Raw genomic sequence first — 14,322 nt, forward strand, 5'->3', positions numbered from 1 at the left:
TTTCCCCAAAGGGAGATCTATTTGGACAGGCAGGCTTCCTGGTCCCAGGGACCACCTCTGTCTATAGGTCCTATGTATGCTCAGTTCTTTTGGTCTCATCTCCCTGCCACACCTCTCTGAACCCATTTAGAGGTCCCAGTCCAGGGATATAACTGAGCTCTGAAGAGCCACAACCCAATCAGTTGTCCTCAATGATGTATAAATGGTTCAAAGTGTCCCTAGGCCAAGGACACTCCTTCCACTCCTCGAGGAGATGTGAGTATTCATCTTGGCATGGCGTCAGTGGAGAGATTCATTCTTTCCATAGGAAATATGTCTCCAGAGGCAGACTAAAGCCCTATCCTTTAAATTGTCCCGTGTGTCACTCCTCTGTTTACAAACTATCATTTCATTGAATATATTCACACTTTGCTTACGGAGACGTCTTTAAAGCCAAAACAAGGCTACCTCCAGTCAATATTCTCCACATTGCCATATTTACATCTATCTCTGGTCTCACAGATGTGGGTACTGCCTTCAAAGACGCAGATCACAATTCATCCACATTTTGTCATCCTGCGTGACTTTTGTCCATGCCTCCCACCAGTCCTCTACGAGGAGTCCACCCAGGGTTGTAAGGAAGAGCCTTCTTCTACCTCTTGACACCACATGGATACAAGTGGACTTCCCCTCCTCTTGCTCCCTGACCAGTCCACCTTCTCTCTGACAATATCCTTGATGTCACAGTTTCTGCTCAATTCTTCGTTCTAATGTCTTACAACCTATACATGCCCATGTACCTCTCCATAAAGATGAGTGACCCTCAACTTTAATTCTTTGGAAACTGGTTCTCCATGAATCACAGTCAAATAAAATCACCAAAGAAATACTGATGCTTACAATGTAGACATTTGTTTCAAGGAGAAGCTTGGAGACTTTAAAAGAACATGGCAGTTTCTCAAGGGTAACCCAGCTCATTACCCAACTTAAATTCTGGGTGCAGCTCCTTATCCATTTGTAGTGAATATCCAATATATAGATATAGATGGACAAGTTCGATAGGTTGACTAGCCATCAAACTGCATATCATCATTTACAAAATAAACGTTCTCCATTACCATGGCTTCCCTAGGGTAGATAGGCCAAATTCTTTTTAGTGAATGTCGATCTCATCTAGGAGGCTCTGAAATGTTCTGGGGTTTAATGCTAGTGGGATAATGTCATCCACCAACAGTAGCATTTGGAAGACTTCTTCATTTATAGAGAATTCCTCTTGCATTTGGATTCTGCATGGGGCACCTTCTGTGAGAGTGGTAAATGGTGAGCAGATGATGTCCATATTAATAATCAGAGGGTCAAAAAACAGAGCTATTTCATTATGATGTTTTCAAGGAAAATCTTGTATAATTTTAATATATTCATAGGGGATATTTATTGGAAGAGAGCCTTTAATGTGGCATCCTGCTCTACCAAATCAAATGTATTTTAACAGCCACCAAACACTAAAAATAATGTAATGGTATATTGTCTAAACCTTTTAGTCAATTATTTAGCCAATTTATTCTCTAAAGTCATAATTCTGATATCGAATATCATTCCAAAAACATGCATTTTCCCTCCTCATCTATCAAGGATACTTGAGATATGTGTGTAGATTATTCTCTTAGATTTTATAAAAATGAAAAAGTAGGGATATGGGTTAGTAGTTATTGATAATTTTTAAATTATTCTTTGGGAGAGGTGTAATGATAACATTCATGACTGTTTCTGAGCATTTGTTATCAACTCTTCTTTCAGATATTTTGAATATCAGACCCTCAATACCCAAAAAATTGTGTCACTTCTACCATGGCCATCATCTGTGTTATGGTTGGTCTAGAATAGCTGCAATTCTCATCTTTATTTCTCCTGGCACCATTTCTACTTCCCATGAGGGCAATGAGTTTAGAGTCCAAATGTGATGACTCCATTCTTGATAGAAAAATTACTTTGGTACAGAAATCTTGACAAGGCCTTTTCATTTTTCATGTGTTTTTACTAAGATCATGCTTACATGCTCTCAGGGATGATCTGACTTCATTTAGGCCTTTGCCAGGCTTTCTTTCAACTTTGCCCCTCCACTGTCCCTTGATGTTTTCTGAGAGGATAACTGTTCTTAATATTCCAACATCTTCTTCTGTAATATTTTAGAAGTGATTTTGTTTTAAATCAGTGTTGCTTGTAGCTAAAACATTTCTTGCCTTGGCAGGTAGATCAAGTCTTTTCTGAGTAAGGCTTTTTCAGTCTGCTCATGGTGCCAGTTGATTTACATCAATAAAACTTCCTTAAGAACTGGTGATAATCCGGATTGATACTTGTCCTTTCATCCACTTCACATTTTGTTTTGCATCAACAGAATATTTATGTTTTAGCTGAAGTTGCCTCAAATGGCATATCATTATTTTTGTTTTTTATTTTAACTTGATATTTATTTTTTATCTTGAATCTAACAAGTCAGTGTTCTTACTGTGCCCAGATAACTGATTCATAAATGACTCTCACATCAGTATCCAATTGCTTTCTATCAGAATATAATCAATGTCATTTTTGATGTTATTTGGTGCTGGCCATAGTGAGTACCTCTCAGCCCTTTAGAAATTATAATAAAGTGCTCACAATATAAAGAAATGGGTCATCTTATAATTCACAAGACTTTTAAGCTTTCTTGTTTCTTATTCTGGAATCATGTTTTCCAACATATTTTTTACTGTCCTCCTCCTGCTTTCCTTTGCCTTCTAGTCACCACATACTAAATTATATATGGATTTAATTTGGAGAATCTTGCTAGGCTATTCACAGAAGTTTTTGACCTTCTCAGGCTATACCACATATGTTGGCACACAAACTGCAGTTATCTTTGTGATTGTTTTTTTTTTCAAATTTTCATAATGAGCATGACAATATGATATAACTGAATGTCCTTAAATGTATGACAAAAGTATCTTCACTGACTCTTTATCTGCCTTTTCAAGGACAGCCTGTGAGCCATCCTTCCATTTAGCTGGACCTTCCCATTGTCTTACAGTTCCATTTACAGGGAAAGTTCAATTCCTCTGGTTATATGGCTACTCATGGGTCATTCTACAAGGATTTAACATTTGGAGCATTGACAGCCAATTAGAGTTTACAAATAGAGGTAGGGATTGAACCTGTGATTTTAATGGCCAAGGAACCCCCAGGTGAAGATGGTCCCTCCACCAGAGTTGCTCAAACACCTTCTCTGCACCTTACAGCCTTACAGAATTGTCTCGAGCAGAGGGACCAAGGTCAAATAGAAACAGGGCCACTGTACCAAACAGAAGGATCCATGCGGCAGCTCTTAACTTAGAAATTCACATATTAACATGACCTACGTCCCACTGTATTTTTATTTCTCTTGTTAAATATTCCCCAATTACTTTTCAATCTGGTGCCAGGACCAAGTGTTTGAAGCCTCTGGCATAGAGCACCGAGAGCCAGCAACTTGTTCAGTATCCCGCAGCTCAGCACATGTCAAAGGCAGAGCCTGACCCAGGTCTTCATAGTCCCAAGGCTGGCTCTCTGTGGCCGTTCTGCCTCTAAGAGTGTTTATAGACAAACTACAAATTACTATATGATTTTTCAATATCCTCTAAGAATCTCCATCCCCATTCCCACGACTCTGACGCTATCAGACACTGTGCAGAAGTGGAAAGGGTGGAGGTAGGGAAGTCTCTGCAGAACTAAGGGCCCCTCTGTATTTTTTTATGGGTTGCCATGGCTGAAGAATACATCACTAAGTGACCAGCCTAATAGCCATGATCGTCTCCATACTTAACTACTTGGAAAGTATAAATTCCCGTTAGCACCATAATCACAGCATTTCCAGCAGAATAGCATCTGCCAGAGCCAGTGCTCTTCTGGAGCAGGCTTGAAGAAATGGAGAACATCTAGAAGCTACCATGAGGCTGTAGAATAGGGCCTTGTGAGGGCAACTCACATCCACTCATTTCTTTGGTTAGAAAGTCTGGTATTTCACACACATTTCAACAGATGGATTGAGACCCCCACCTTTCACTGGCTCCACTCCATGACGGACTGTGCTTTGGAATAGGCCTGTTTTGTACTGACTCAGGAAGGCTTATTGGTGAATGCACATTCAAAGAAGTAGATGGTTATCTGTTTCATTAAGTGATCAACCTCATTAATTTAGTGTCAGGGAACATAGAAAAAAAAACACAAATTATTCCCCACACCTGGGCTCAAATGTATTTGCATATTTATTTGGCATTTCATCTATGAATGTTATTGCTTTTTTCTTGTTTAGCATACATTTAATAGATTAGATTCATTTGTTTTTTACTACTCCTGGAAACCTTAGCTGAAGTGATTTCGTTTTTAAAAATCTTAAACACAAAATCAAATAGACAATGACCCATTTAATTAGCTTTCAACACATCTTGCCTCATCTTGGTAGACTACATTGTGCTATGTTCTAGAGATTTATCAGCTGAGATGTGGTCAAAGTCTCTGTGTTACATTTTTAATTCCCTTTCCACAAACTCTAGGGCTCCCCCCACGCGCACACACACACACACACACACACACACACACACATTCATTATACCTGTTGGTCTCTAAGTCAATAAATTGCAGAGATAATGAGGCTCTGCTGTGGCATAAGAAGCAGTTCAGGTTAGAAGTTCACTGTATTTATGAAAGCATAGGTCTGCCCCAAAACCTGGGTTCAAGGGTCTGGCCTCCCTTCCATTTTTGTGCTTCTCCTATACACTCAGATACATATACTCTCTTTCCTCACTTCACTTTTCCCATTGCTCTTTAATTTCCAGCTCCGGGGCTTCCCACTCTTGCCCCATATATCTAACCTAGGGCTTCCCTACCAACAAGTTCTTTAAAAAGCATTTATGAAGTGTCTAGTGTGTGCCAGCCATTGGAGTACAGAGCAGTAGTCTCTGTCTTCAAGGTCAGTTCCTTAGTTCTGCTTTAGCCCTTACCCATGTTCGAGGAGAATATCTGGCACTTAGTCCAAAACCACTATATCCTCAAGGCTGCTCCTGCCTATACCTCTGGCTTTTGGGGGGAATTAAATGCAGATACATTTTAGCCAAGAAAAAAAGCCATTGCTAATAAAATATTTGTAAACAATAAAGACCAAAAGTAGCTTATCTTAGAAACAAAGCAGAAAAAAAATGGCTCACCAGAACCTTGGACTTGAGTGAAAATTGTGTATTAGCTAGGCAGAATATAAAATGATAAGTAAAAGAACAACTCTGTTGTCCTCAATCATGCCTTTGTCTATACCACCATGAATGTTGATGGGGACTTTCCACCCCTTTCCTGGCCTGTGACCAGTCAGCAGGCACCCCCGTGGGAGCCTGAGGAAAGAGTTGGGTCAGACAATGACTTACCTGGCTCACTGGCTGGACATGAAGGATAGGCCAGTCATCAGGTATATGGAGGCCAACCGACCCTGGGGAGAAGGGTAGTCATTCACTTTGAGGCAGAGCAAGAAGAAAGAGTGAAACAGTACTCAAAGGAACTTGCTGTTTCTGTCCTACTTTGTAGAAGAGAGTCCAATTTCAGCCATTTAAAACAGCAATATTTCTGACCGAGGAAATTACATGATTTTTAAATTGATAATCTTCATTTTTTCCCCAAAAGAGCCATTTGGAGTATATTTGATTCTTTTACATAAAACCTTTTATAGCAGTATGTATTTTTCCTTGTAAACTTCTTGTAAAATCTTCTCAACTAACCCTGAGTTTATGCAATGTCATCAAGTCTATAGGGAAATTAAAGATGTTGGTGTACCTGGATATGTCAAAAAACAGAATAGAAACTGTTGACTTGGAGATTTCTGGATGTGAAGCACTTGAAGACCTCTTATTGTCATCCAATATGTTGCAACAATTGCCTGACTCTATAGGTGAGGAAAGAGCATTTGATTGGTGAAATGTTGTGTTCAACTTACTGGTATCTTTTTATCTTTCCTGAGAGTAAGGGATGTACCAAATTCCTTTTGAAGTGACTAACCAGTATAAAATCTGAGAACTGTTGGAGGGGCAGAGGGGCATTGTGGAGCAAGCACTGGCCTGGGAAAGCCTGGGCTTGGGAGGCTGGTCCTGCAGCTGATGGATACCAGGTAGGTGGCTCGGGAGAAGTCCCCTCTGCCTCTCTGGGCTTTGCTTTCCTCATCGGTGACATGAAAGAGACTGACTAAGGTGATGCCTGAGCTCTTTGAAGCCCATACATTTTTATGTTAATATTTAAAGTTATTTTTTCTTTTTAAAAAGTTGCTCTTTGATTTTTAATTCTAGAAATTTGTGCTATTATCATGAACCTTTGAAACCTGCATATTGAAAATAATCCAAGTTGTTTCTTTATATTACAAATGTGTTTCTTGTATTTAGAAAAATTTGATAAATATGTACCATTTTTCTTACAACAGAAGGTATAGTAGTTGTAGTTCTTAGAATGCTGCTGTATTCAGGGTTGTTTTAAAATATACACTAAAATATGTATTTTGAATTATGATCCTTTTTGCCAAATGTTAATCCTATTTTACCTAACAAGTACTGTCCTCAGTTGAACAATTATAGTGAAAACTGAATATGATGTGCTGTGATCACAAAGTCAGCCTGGAAACCCTTTAAAAACTATATTTTGATGATTATTCATAATGACAGGCAATCTTGTGGGTAATCCAAAAGTCATTTACTTTTGCTTTGGAACCTAAATGTGTTTGATGTTGGAACCTGCACCATATGTAAAATAAACTTAGACACAGGGTGAAGCTTCCCCTTTCTCCCCTCGATGTCCTTTCTTACTCCCTAGTAGTCACCCTAAACCCTTTCGGCACCCTCTATGCTGGGATGTTTCAGCTCCATTACCAGCCAGTCTAGGTTAGGTTTTCATTGAGACTCTGTCTCCCTCTCTCACCCAGACTGGAAATGCAGCGACCACTCACAGGTCCATAGCACTGTTGACTGGCATGGGAGCCTTGGCATGCCCCTCCATCAGCAGTCTGGTGGTCTCCAGCTCCAGGGACTCACCATCATAGTGCAGGACTTAGTGCAGACACTCAATCAGTTAAGCCCACTGCTGCTCAAAACCCCTAAATGGAAGCAACCAGCCTGAGCTTCCCCAGTCACAAGGATCAGTGGTGTGTGGGAGCCGCCTTCTTGGCCAAAGCTGATATTCCCAAAGCCCAGGCCTGACCATGGTGATCCTCTGTTTTAACCACACCCAGTGGCCTCCAGAACCAAGTACAAACTCCTTGTTTGGCATTTAACCCTTCACAATCTGACTCCAACCTTTTTCCTGCTCATTTACACATTAGTCCCCATTCACACACTGTGCTCTAGCCATACAGCCTTAGTTGCTTTTCCCCATACATAGCAGCCCATTTCCTAGATTGAGGCCATCCTATCAACTTCCTCCTCATCTCTATGACTCAGAGACCAGAAATAGCACCTACTGGGAGGGTCCATTCACTGCTAGTGCTATTCTACCCCACCCTTCCTAATGTATTGAATCCTGTGTATTTATTTGTGAACGTGTTCTATGGGACTGCCTCACTCTCCTGTTTGTAACCTGGATGCCTGGCACCCAGTCTAGCACAAAGCGGTTGTTGATGAGCTGGTCCATTACCACACGCTCTGGGAATCCAGGACTCTGTGAGCTGGGAAGCGGGATCAGAAGCCAAGCTAGTCCAGGCCACACCTGAACAACAATCTCTCTTCCGCACCAGTGATGAGGTCTTCCAGCCTCAGCATGAAGAAACCCAGGAGGGGAACCTCCACAGGCAGAGGGAGCTGACCAGTAGGAAGCTCTTGGGTTAGACTTTTGCTTTCACTTCCTTGTTGCTCCAAGGCTCTCTGTGACGTCTAGCTTTTGCTCATAGTTCAGTCTAAACAAAACAAGATCCTTCTTCTACATGACAGCTCTGCAGATGCTGAAATACCATCATGTCCCCTCTCAGTCTTCTCTGCTCTAGGATAAGCATCAATCAATGAATAATTATTGAGCAATCACTGTGTGTAAGGCACTGTGCTGAAGACACAAAAAGTGTCAAACATGAGTCCCTCCTCTCGAGGACCTCAGTCTTAAGGGAGAGAATCACCCAAAGTTCCTTCAACTGATCCTTAATGTAGGATGATCTCTTATCCTCTCACCATCCTATTCTGAACACTGTCCAGCTTCTCCATGCTCTTCCTAAAATGTCGCACCTGGAACTGCATACAGTGCTCCTGATGTGACCTGACTAAGGCACAGCAGGGTCATGACCTCTCTTCTCTGGTTATTGTGCCCCTCAACGTAATCTAGGATGACATCAGTTTGTTTGCTGTTTTTGGCTTCTGATCACTTCATTGACGTATGTTGAGCTTTTAGTCCACCAAGGCCTCCAGATCATTTTTGGCAGAACTTTTGTCTAATTACACCTCATCCATCCTGTAATTTTGAGGCTGATTTTTTTTGACCGGTGTACAATTGTTTACTTATCTCTATTACATTTAATTTTATTCTGTTTGACTCATTTTTCTAGCCTATTATATCTTTTTGGATACTTCTTCATCCAATGTTAATTATTCCTAACTAGTTCATTTTAGTTAAGTTTTTAATGAATTAGTTTAGCTTCATCTACAAATTTGCATCATGCCTTCTGTTGCGTCATTGATATTACTGGCAAAAATTATTTGGTAGCACAAAGGTAAGCATATATTCCAGAAGCACTTCACTAAAGACATCCCATGTTTACATCAGCCCCAATAATGACTATTCCAGCTCCACATCCCTAGAGCTGTACCACTATCTAGTCTCTAGACCATGGATCAAGATGACACAAGAGATCTTTTCAAATGTTTTTCCCTGAAATCTAAATGTGCTGTAGATGTAGAATTTCCCTAATCTAACATTACAGAAAGCTTGTCCCAAAATGAGGTTCATCTGGCATGACTTATTCTTGATAAAGCCATGCTGATTTTTAGTCACCACTGCTTCCCTTTCTAAATGGCCACAAAGCAGCTCTTGAATAATATGTTCTATAATTCTATCGGGAAACAAAAGCAAACTCTTTGGCCTATACTTGATAGATTCCATCCTCTTCAATATTTTAAACAATCAGGGTATTTGCACTTTGCCAGTTCCATAGGCTTCCAGCGATCATTAACCATTGGTAAACAATCACATCTGACAGTTCTTTCATTGCCTCAGGATATCATTTGAACAGTCTAGTGACTTAAACCTATTCAGGGAAGTTAAATGATATTATAATCACTCTTAAACATCCATCTCCTTCCCAGTACAAAGAGAAAACAGAAGCAAAATCAAACTTTTCCATCTCTTGATCAGCATCCTCTCTCCCTTCTTTTATCTCAATAATATCTCCAACCTAGCTTAAAAATCCTTTTTTTTATTCTTTGCTTTATTAAACATTGATTTTAGATTCAAAGAAGAGTCAGTCAATAAATATTCATTAAGCACCTATTATGTGCCAAGCATTGTGCTAGGCACTGGGAATACAAATATGAAGAAATAAATGCAGTCCCTGCCGTTGAGCAATTTACAATAGAATGGGGAAAGACAACACAAAAAAGGAAGCTGAGAACAGGAGAGAGGGCAGTATGGGGAGAAGCTATCAAGGCATAGGGGCATGATGGAGTCCAGTCCGAGGAGTACAAGTTGCTGGGAAATGAAGAGATCATTAGCCAGGGAGACATCTTTAAAGAAAGGCTTTGGGAGTCCTTGATCTTCCCACCAGCCCTCCAGTCTAGGAGGCAAAGGGCACAGAGGGTACTAATTGGTGTTAAGTGACTTGCCTAGGGTCACATAGCTAGGAAATCTCTGAGGCCAGATTTGAAATGACAGATCCTCTATTATTGAATCCCTTGACCCCTGGTTCTGTCACTGTTCATGCTTTACCAAACCCCAGTGCTGCGATACTACCACCATCTTGCTCTTCCTCATAAGCTGATGAATGGTGCCGGAAGGAGTCACAACCATATTGATTGTGTTCACTCCGCACACATTGTTTTATCTCACCTGGGCCCTTATTGCTATAAGGCAATCCTTTCCCTCTTCCCTATTTAACTCTCTACTGCAATCTTAACAGAAGCCTTTCCAAACCTCTTCTCTCCCCAAGTCTCCCACATGGACCCTACCACTCCCATCCCAATATCTTGTCTCTCTTCATACTTGAATTAGAAAATCGGGGCCATCTGCCCCTGAGTCTCCCCTCCCCCATGTCAGAACCCCTTGACCTCACCCTACGTTTCCTCCTCTTTTTCTCCAGTCTCTGATAAAGCAGTGGCTCTCCTCTTTGTAGGTCAGCCCTTTTACTTACACCCTTGATCCCACACCCTCTGGTCTTCTTCATTAAATTGTCTATCTGTATCTCTCTATCTCTCCCCTTCTCCTTTTGTCTATCTGGCTCTCACTCATTTTCAATCTCTTCCTATCTCCTGGTTCCTTCCCTGCCGCTTACAGAAATGCCCATGCCTCCTCCAGCTTTGACCCCACCATTCCCTCAATGTATCATACTATATTTTTCTTCCCCTTCAAAACCAAACTCAGAAAAAAAAAGTTGTCTATATGCATTTCCTCTACCTCTTTACCCTCTCTTATTTCTTCCCCCTGGCAGATTGAATTGTAACCTCATCTTTCAACTGAAACAGTAGCTTCCAAAGTTATCATTGATCTAATTTCCAAATCAGATAGCCTTATCTAAATCCTGGTCCCTGTGCAAACAGGATCAGCCACATATCATCCCCGTTGTCCTTTCTGCTGCTGGAGTTGTGCCAAAAATTCTTACATCCTAATAATTTTTATTTAACTAAAAAAAATTGGCTACTTATACAATAGTCAAAAAAACATTAAATATTAAAAAATCACTATAGTTACTTGTCCTCAGACTTCTTATCTCTTGGTCTTATTGAAAAATATGAGAAGAATGAAAGAATGATACTATTGACATACCATTCTGAATCAGTATGTTACTAATTCATCGTCAGCTGAAAGTCAGTATTAAATAGTTGTTTTTCCCTCCCAGTAGTAATGATGGAGAAATCCATTTATCCTTAACCTTCCCCTGGCTATTCTCCATCTTCCACCAACCTTGCCTGTGAATAATGGCAATAATTTTTGAGATGATCAGTTGGGCTGTCAACATGGGAATAGTGAAAGTAAATTGCTTATTCATTTTGCCTGATGAAAGTCATACTATAAATAACTGTTGGTTAATTGTGGGATTTTCTTCTTTCACTTTCCCAATGAAATGAAAAAAGTAGAAGACCTCTTTTGCCCTGAGCTAAAATCTGAAATGCAATAATTGCTTGTGATTTGGGAATAACAGTTTATGGAATAGATTATATCTAGTTTCAGAATCAAACAAAACATTAAACTACAAAAAGAGGAATTTTTCTGAAAGCCAACTTTTCCCCTTGAGCTTTATCTACCAAAGCTATAGACACACATAAGGGCTATCTCACAGTGGGGATGAGGATTCTATACCTGCCACGTCACTGAACAGCTGTAGTCATTTACAAATCACACTTGCTAATCATGGCAATCCCGGAATGATGGGAATGGAGGAACCTACTCTCCAACACTTGATCATCAAAGGACAGTCAGTTGAGACTTCCCTCTAGATCAGGCACTAAAATTTGAAGACATTAAAGATTTAAGGCAAGGCCTGTTATGTTACCTGTGTCTGTTAGACACATAGGTAACAGGCTGTGAGCTGATGCACTCATCAGCCTCAAGCCTGGTACTATCATCGCTATCAATCAGTCAACCAATTAATCAACAGAAATTTAATGAATGCCTACTCTGTGCCAGGCAGTGTCTAAGTGCTGAAGGGACAGTGACGGGAGTCTAAAAGCCCTTGTTCTCAAAGACCTGACTTTCTTTGGGGAAAAACAAAATGTACACATGGAAGTAAAGGAATGAGGGAATAAGCATTTATTAAGTACCTACTATGTGCCAATCACAAAGCTAAGTGCTTTACCAATATTACCTCATTTATATAAATATAAATATATGTCAAAGGAATTGGGGAGAGGCAACACTAATAGGTGGAGCAAATCCACAGACTTGTGTAAAAGGAGACTCTTAAAATGAGTGCGAAAGGAGTGAGTCATCCTAAGATTTAGAAGGATGGGCTGCATTCCCAGCAGGAAGCAAGAGTTCGTCATCTTTGTTGTGTCATACATGCTTTTGGCTGCTGTCAGTCTGGGGAAGCCTCCGGAGCCCTTCTCAGGATGATGGTTTTAAATGCATAAAAAAAGATCCATAGGATTACAAAGCAAACAAATTATATGGAAATACAGTTATCACAACATACACACATAAAACATATACATACATAGAGAGAAAGAGGAGGAGGAGGAGGAGAAAGAGACAGAGGAAAGAGATATTATAGGGCTATATTTGATGAGACTTGGCAACTGATTGTATAAGGAGGTGGGAGGTGAGAGGTGGGTGATGAGGGGGTAAAAATTATTCCAAGGCTTTGTACTTAGATGACTGAAAGGATGGTGGGATTCTCTGGGAAAAAAAAGGAAAGTTAGGAAGAAAGGTTGGTACTACCTAAAAAAGAATGGATTCTGTTTTGGACATAATGAATTTTAAATGCCTGTGCGTCATCCTTCTGGAAATGCATAACAATAATTTTAGTAGCTATTCTTCATTGATTAAAAAACTATTTGAATCCCTATTACGGCAAGAGTAACACTCAGTCCCTGGGCTCAAGCAGGTAACAGTCTAGTACCAGAGAGGCTTAAACTCAGATTTGCTCTTCTTTTGTGTCGCAGAAGAGATTGTCAACTCAAACTCTTATAGAGCTCAAGTTCCATACATTTTACCCAGGACTCCCATTAAATTGAATGAATTTTCTAAACCTAGAAAGTCCTCAATGCCTGCACACGCTCTCTCCTCTCCTGTGGCTTCCAGAATCTTTAGTTTCCTTCAAGGCTCATCTTAAGAAGCACCTCAGATGAGAAACTTTCCCTGACCTATTCAGTTCTTAGTTCACCCTCTTCAAATTATACTGTAGTCATTAATCTGTGAAAATAGCTTATATCCCTGGAAGATTGGATGCTTGTTGGAGCAGTTTTTCATTTTGTTTTTTATATTCTTAGCACCTACCATGCTGCCTTGTATATAGTACTTGCTAAATTGAATTGAATTTAGTTGTGGTTTATCCATTTCATTTGTGTCCAACTCATTGTGACCCCATTTGGGGTTTTCTTGACAAAGATGTTGGAATGATTCACCATTTCCTTTTCTAGCTCATTTTATGGATGAGGAAATTGAGGCAAATAGGGTTAAGTGACTGGCCCAGAGTCACACTACTAGTAACTATTTGAACTCACAAAGATGAAAACCACCTGACTTCAGGCCCAGCGCTCTATCTTCTGTGACACCTAGAATTCTCTGTGTGTTTATTTAAGCAGCGTATAGGTAATAATGTGTAATATGTGTTTGTGACAAGTGATTCCTTTTGTTTTTAAAACAAAGTTTAATGTAAATCTGCTCTTGTGTATTAACAACCCTCCTTCTCTTTTTTAGGACTGTTGAAAAAACTAACTACTCTAAAAGTAGATGACAATCAACTTACCGTATTACCCAATGCAATTGGAAAGTAAGTACAGATGTATCGAACAAATTCGTATCCCTAAAGCTAGAAATGAAAAATGTTTTTTAAAAAATTGTTGACATTTTCAACAAAAGTATGGTTGAAATTTTAAATTATTTTAATTTTAATTCTATATCAAGACATTCTTTTACTACCTGAATTCAGTCATTTGTTGACAAATACTTTTTTACAATTGACGTGGATGCTTCACAAACAATTTACATTTATTCTTACCAGTCTTTTAAAGATACCATGAGTCTTTTGCTCTAACCAAGGAGCATTGTAAAATTAAATGCTCATTTATGCTGGCATGCCCTGTTTTAATAAATCTTTGTAGCCTACATATGAATATTTCCTGATATACTTAGTATTTTACTTCAGGGGAAAAAGATTTTACTGCAATTTCATTTGACTAATAAGAGTAAATTAATTTCTTTCAGCTAGGATTTCAAATTTTTGGTAAAAATACTTGAAGATGGACCCATGGAATTATCTGAAAGGAATAAAGATTTATTTGAAAATTATACCTAAGAGTAGATAAAATCAACATCTTGCTCTCGTATCTTATTCCAGGAGAACATAAGCAATGGGAAGAAGGCAGAAATTCTCAGCTATTGTTTGCATTTGTTTTCTCTGCCTTGGAAAATACTCAGCACAAATTTGGCTAATGCATAATTGATGTCCAAAATAAG

General features: G+C 39.5%; 1 protein-coding gene across 1 annotated transcript in view; it reads left to right on the top strand.

Moving 5' to 3' along the window:
* The window catches only part of LRRC7 (leucine rich repeat containing 7), a 588,365-nt gene that overhangs the window by 419,951 nt on the left and 154,092 nt on the right, over positions 1–14,322 (top strand). The window contains 2 exon segments of the mRNA XM_020993127.2: positions 5,779–5,923; positions 13,564–13,636. Of these exon segments, the coding sequence (XP_020848786.1) occupies positions 5,779–5,923; positions 13,564–13,636 (218 nt within the window).

Source organism: Phascolarctos cinereus, unplaced genomic scaffold (genome assembly GCF_003287225.1).
Source record: "Phascolarctos cinereus isolate Bilbo 61053 unplaced genomic scaffold, phaCin_HiC Scaffold_5;HRSCAF=322, whole genome shotgun sequence".
Taxonomy (NCBI): domain Eukaryota; kingdom Metazoa; phylum Chordata; class Mammalia; order Diprotodontia; family Phascolarctidae; genus Phascolarctos; species Phascolarctos cinereus.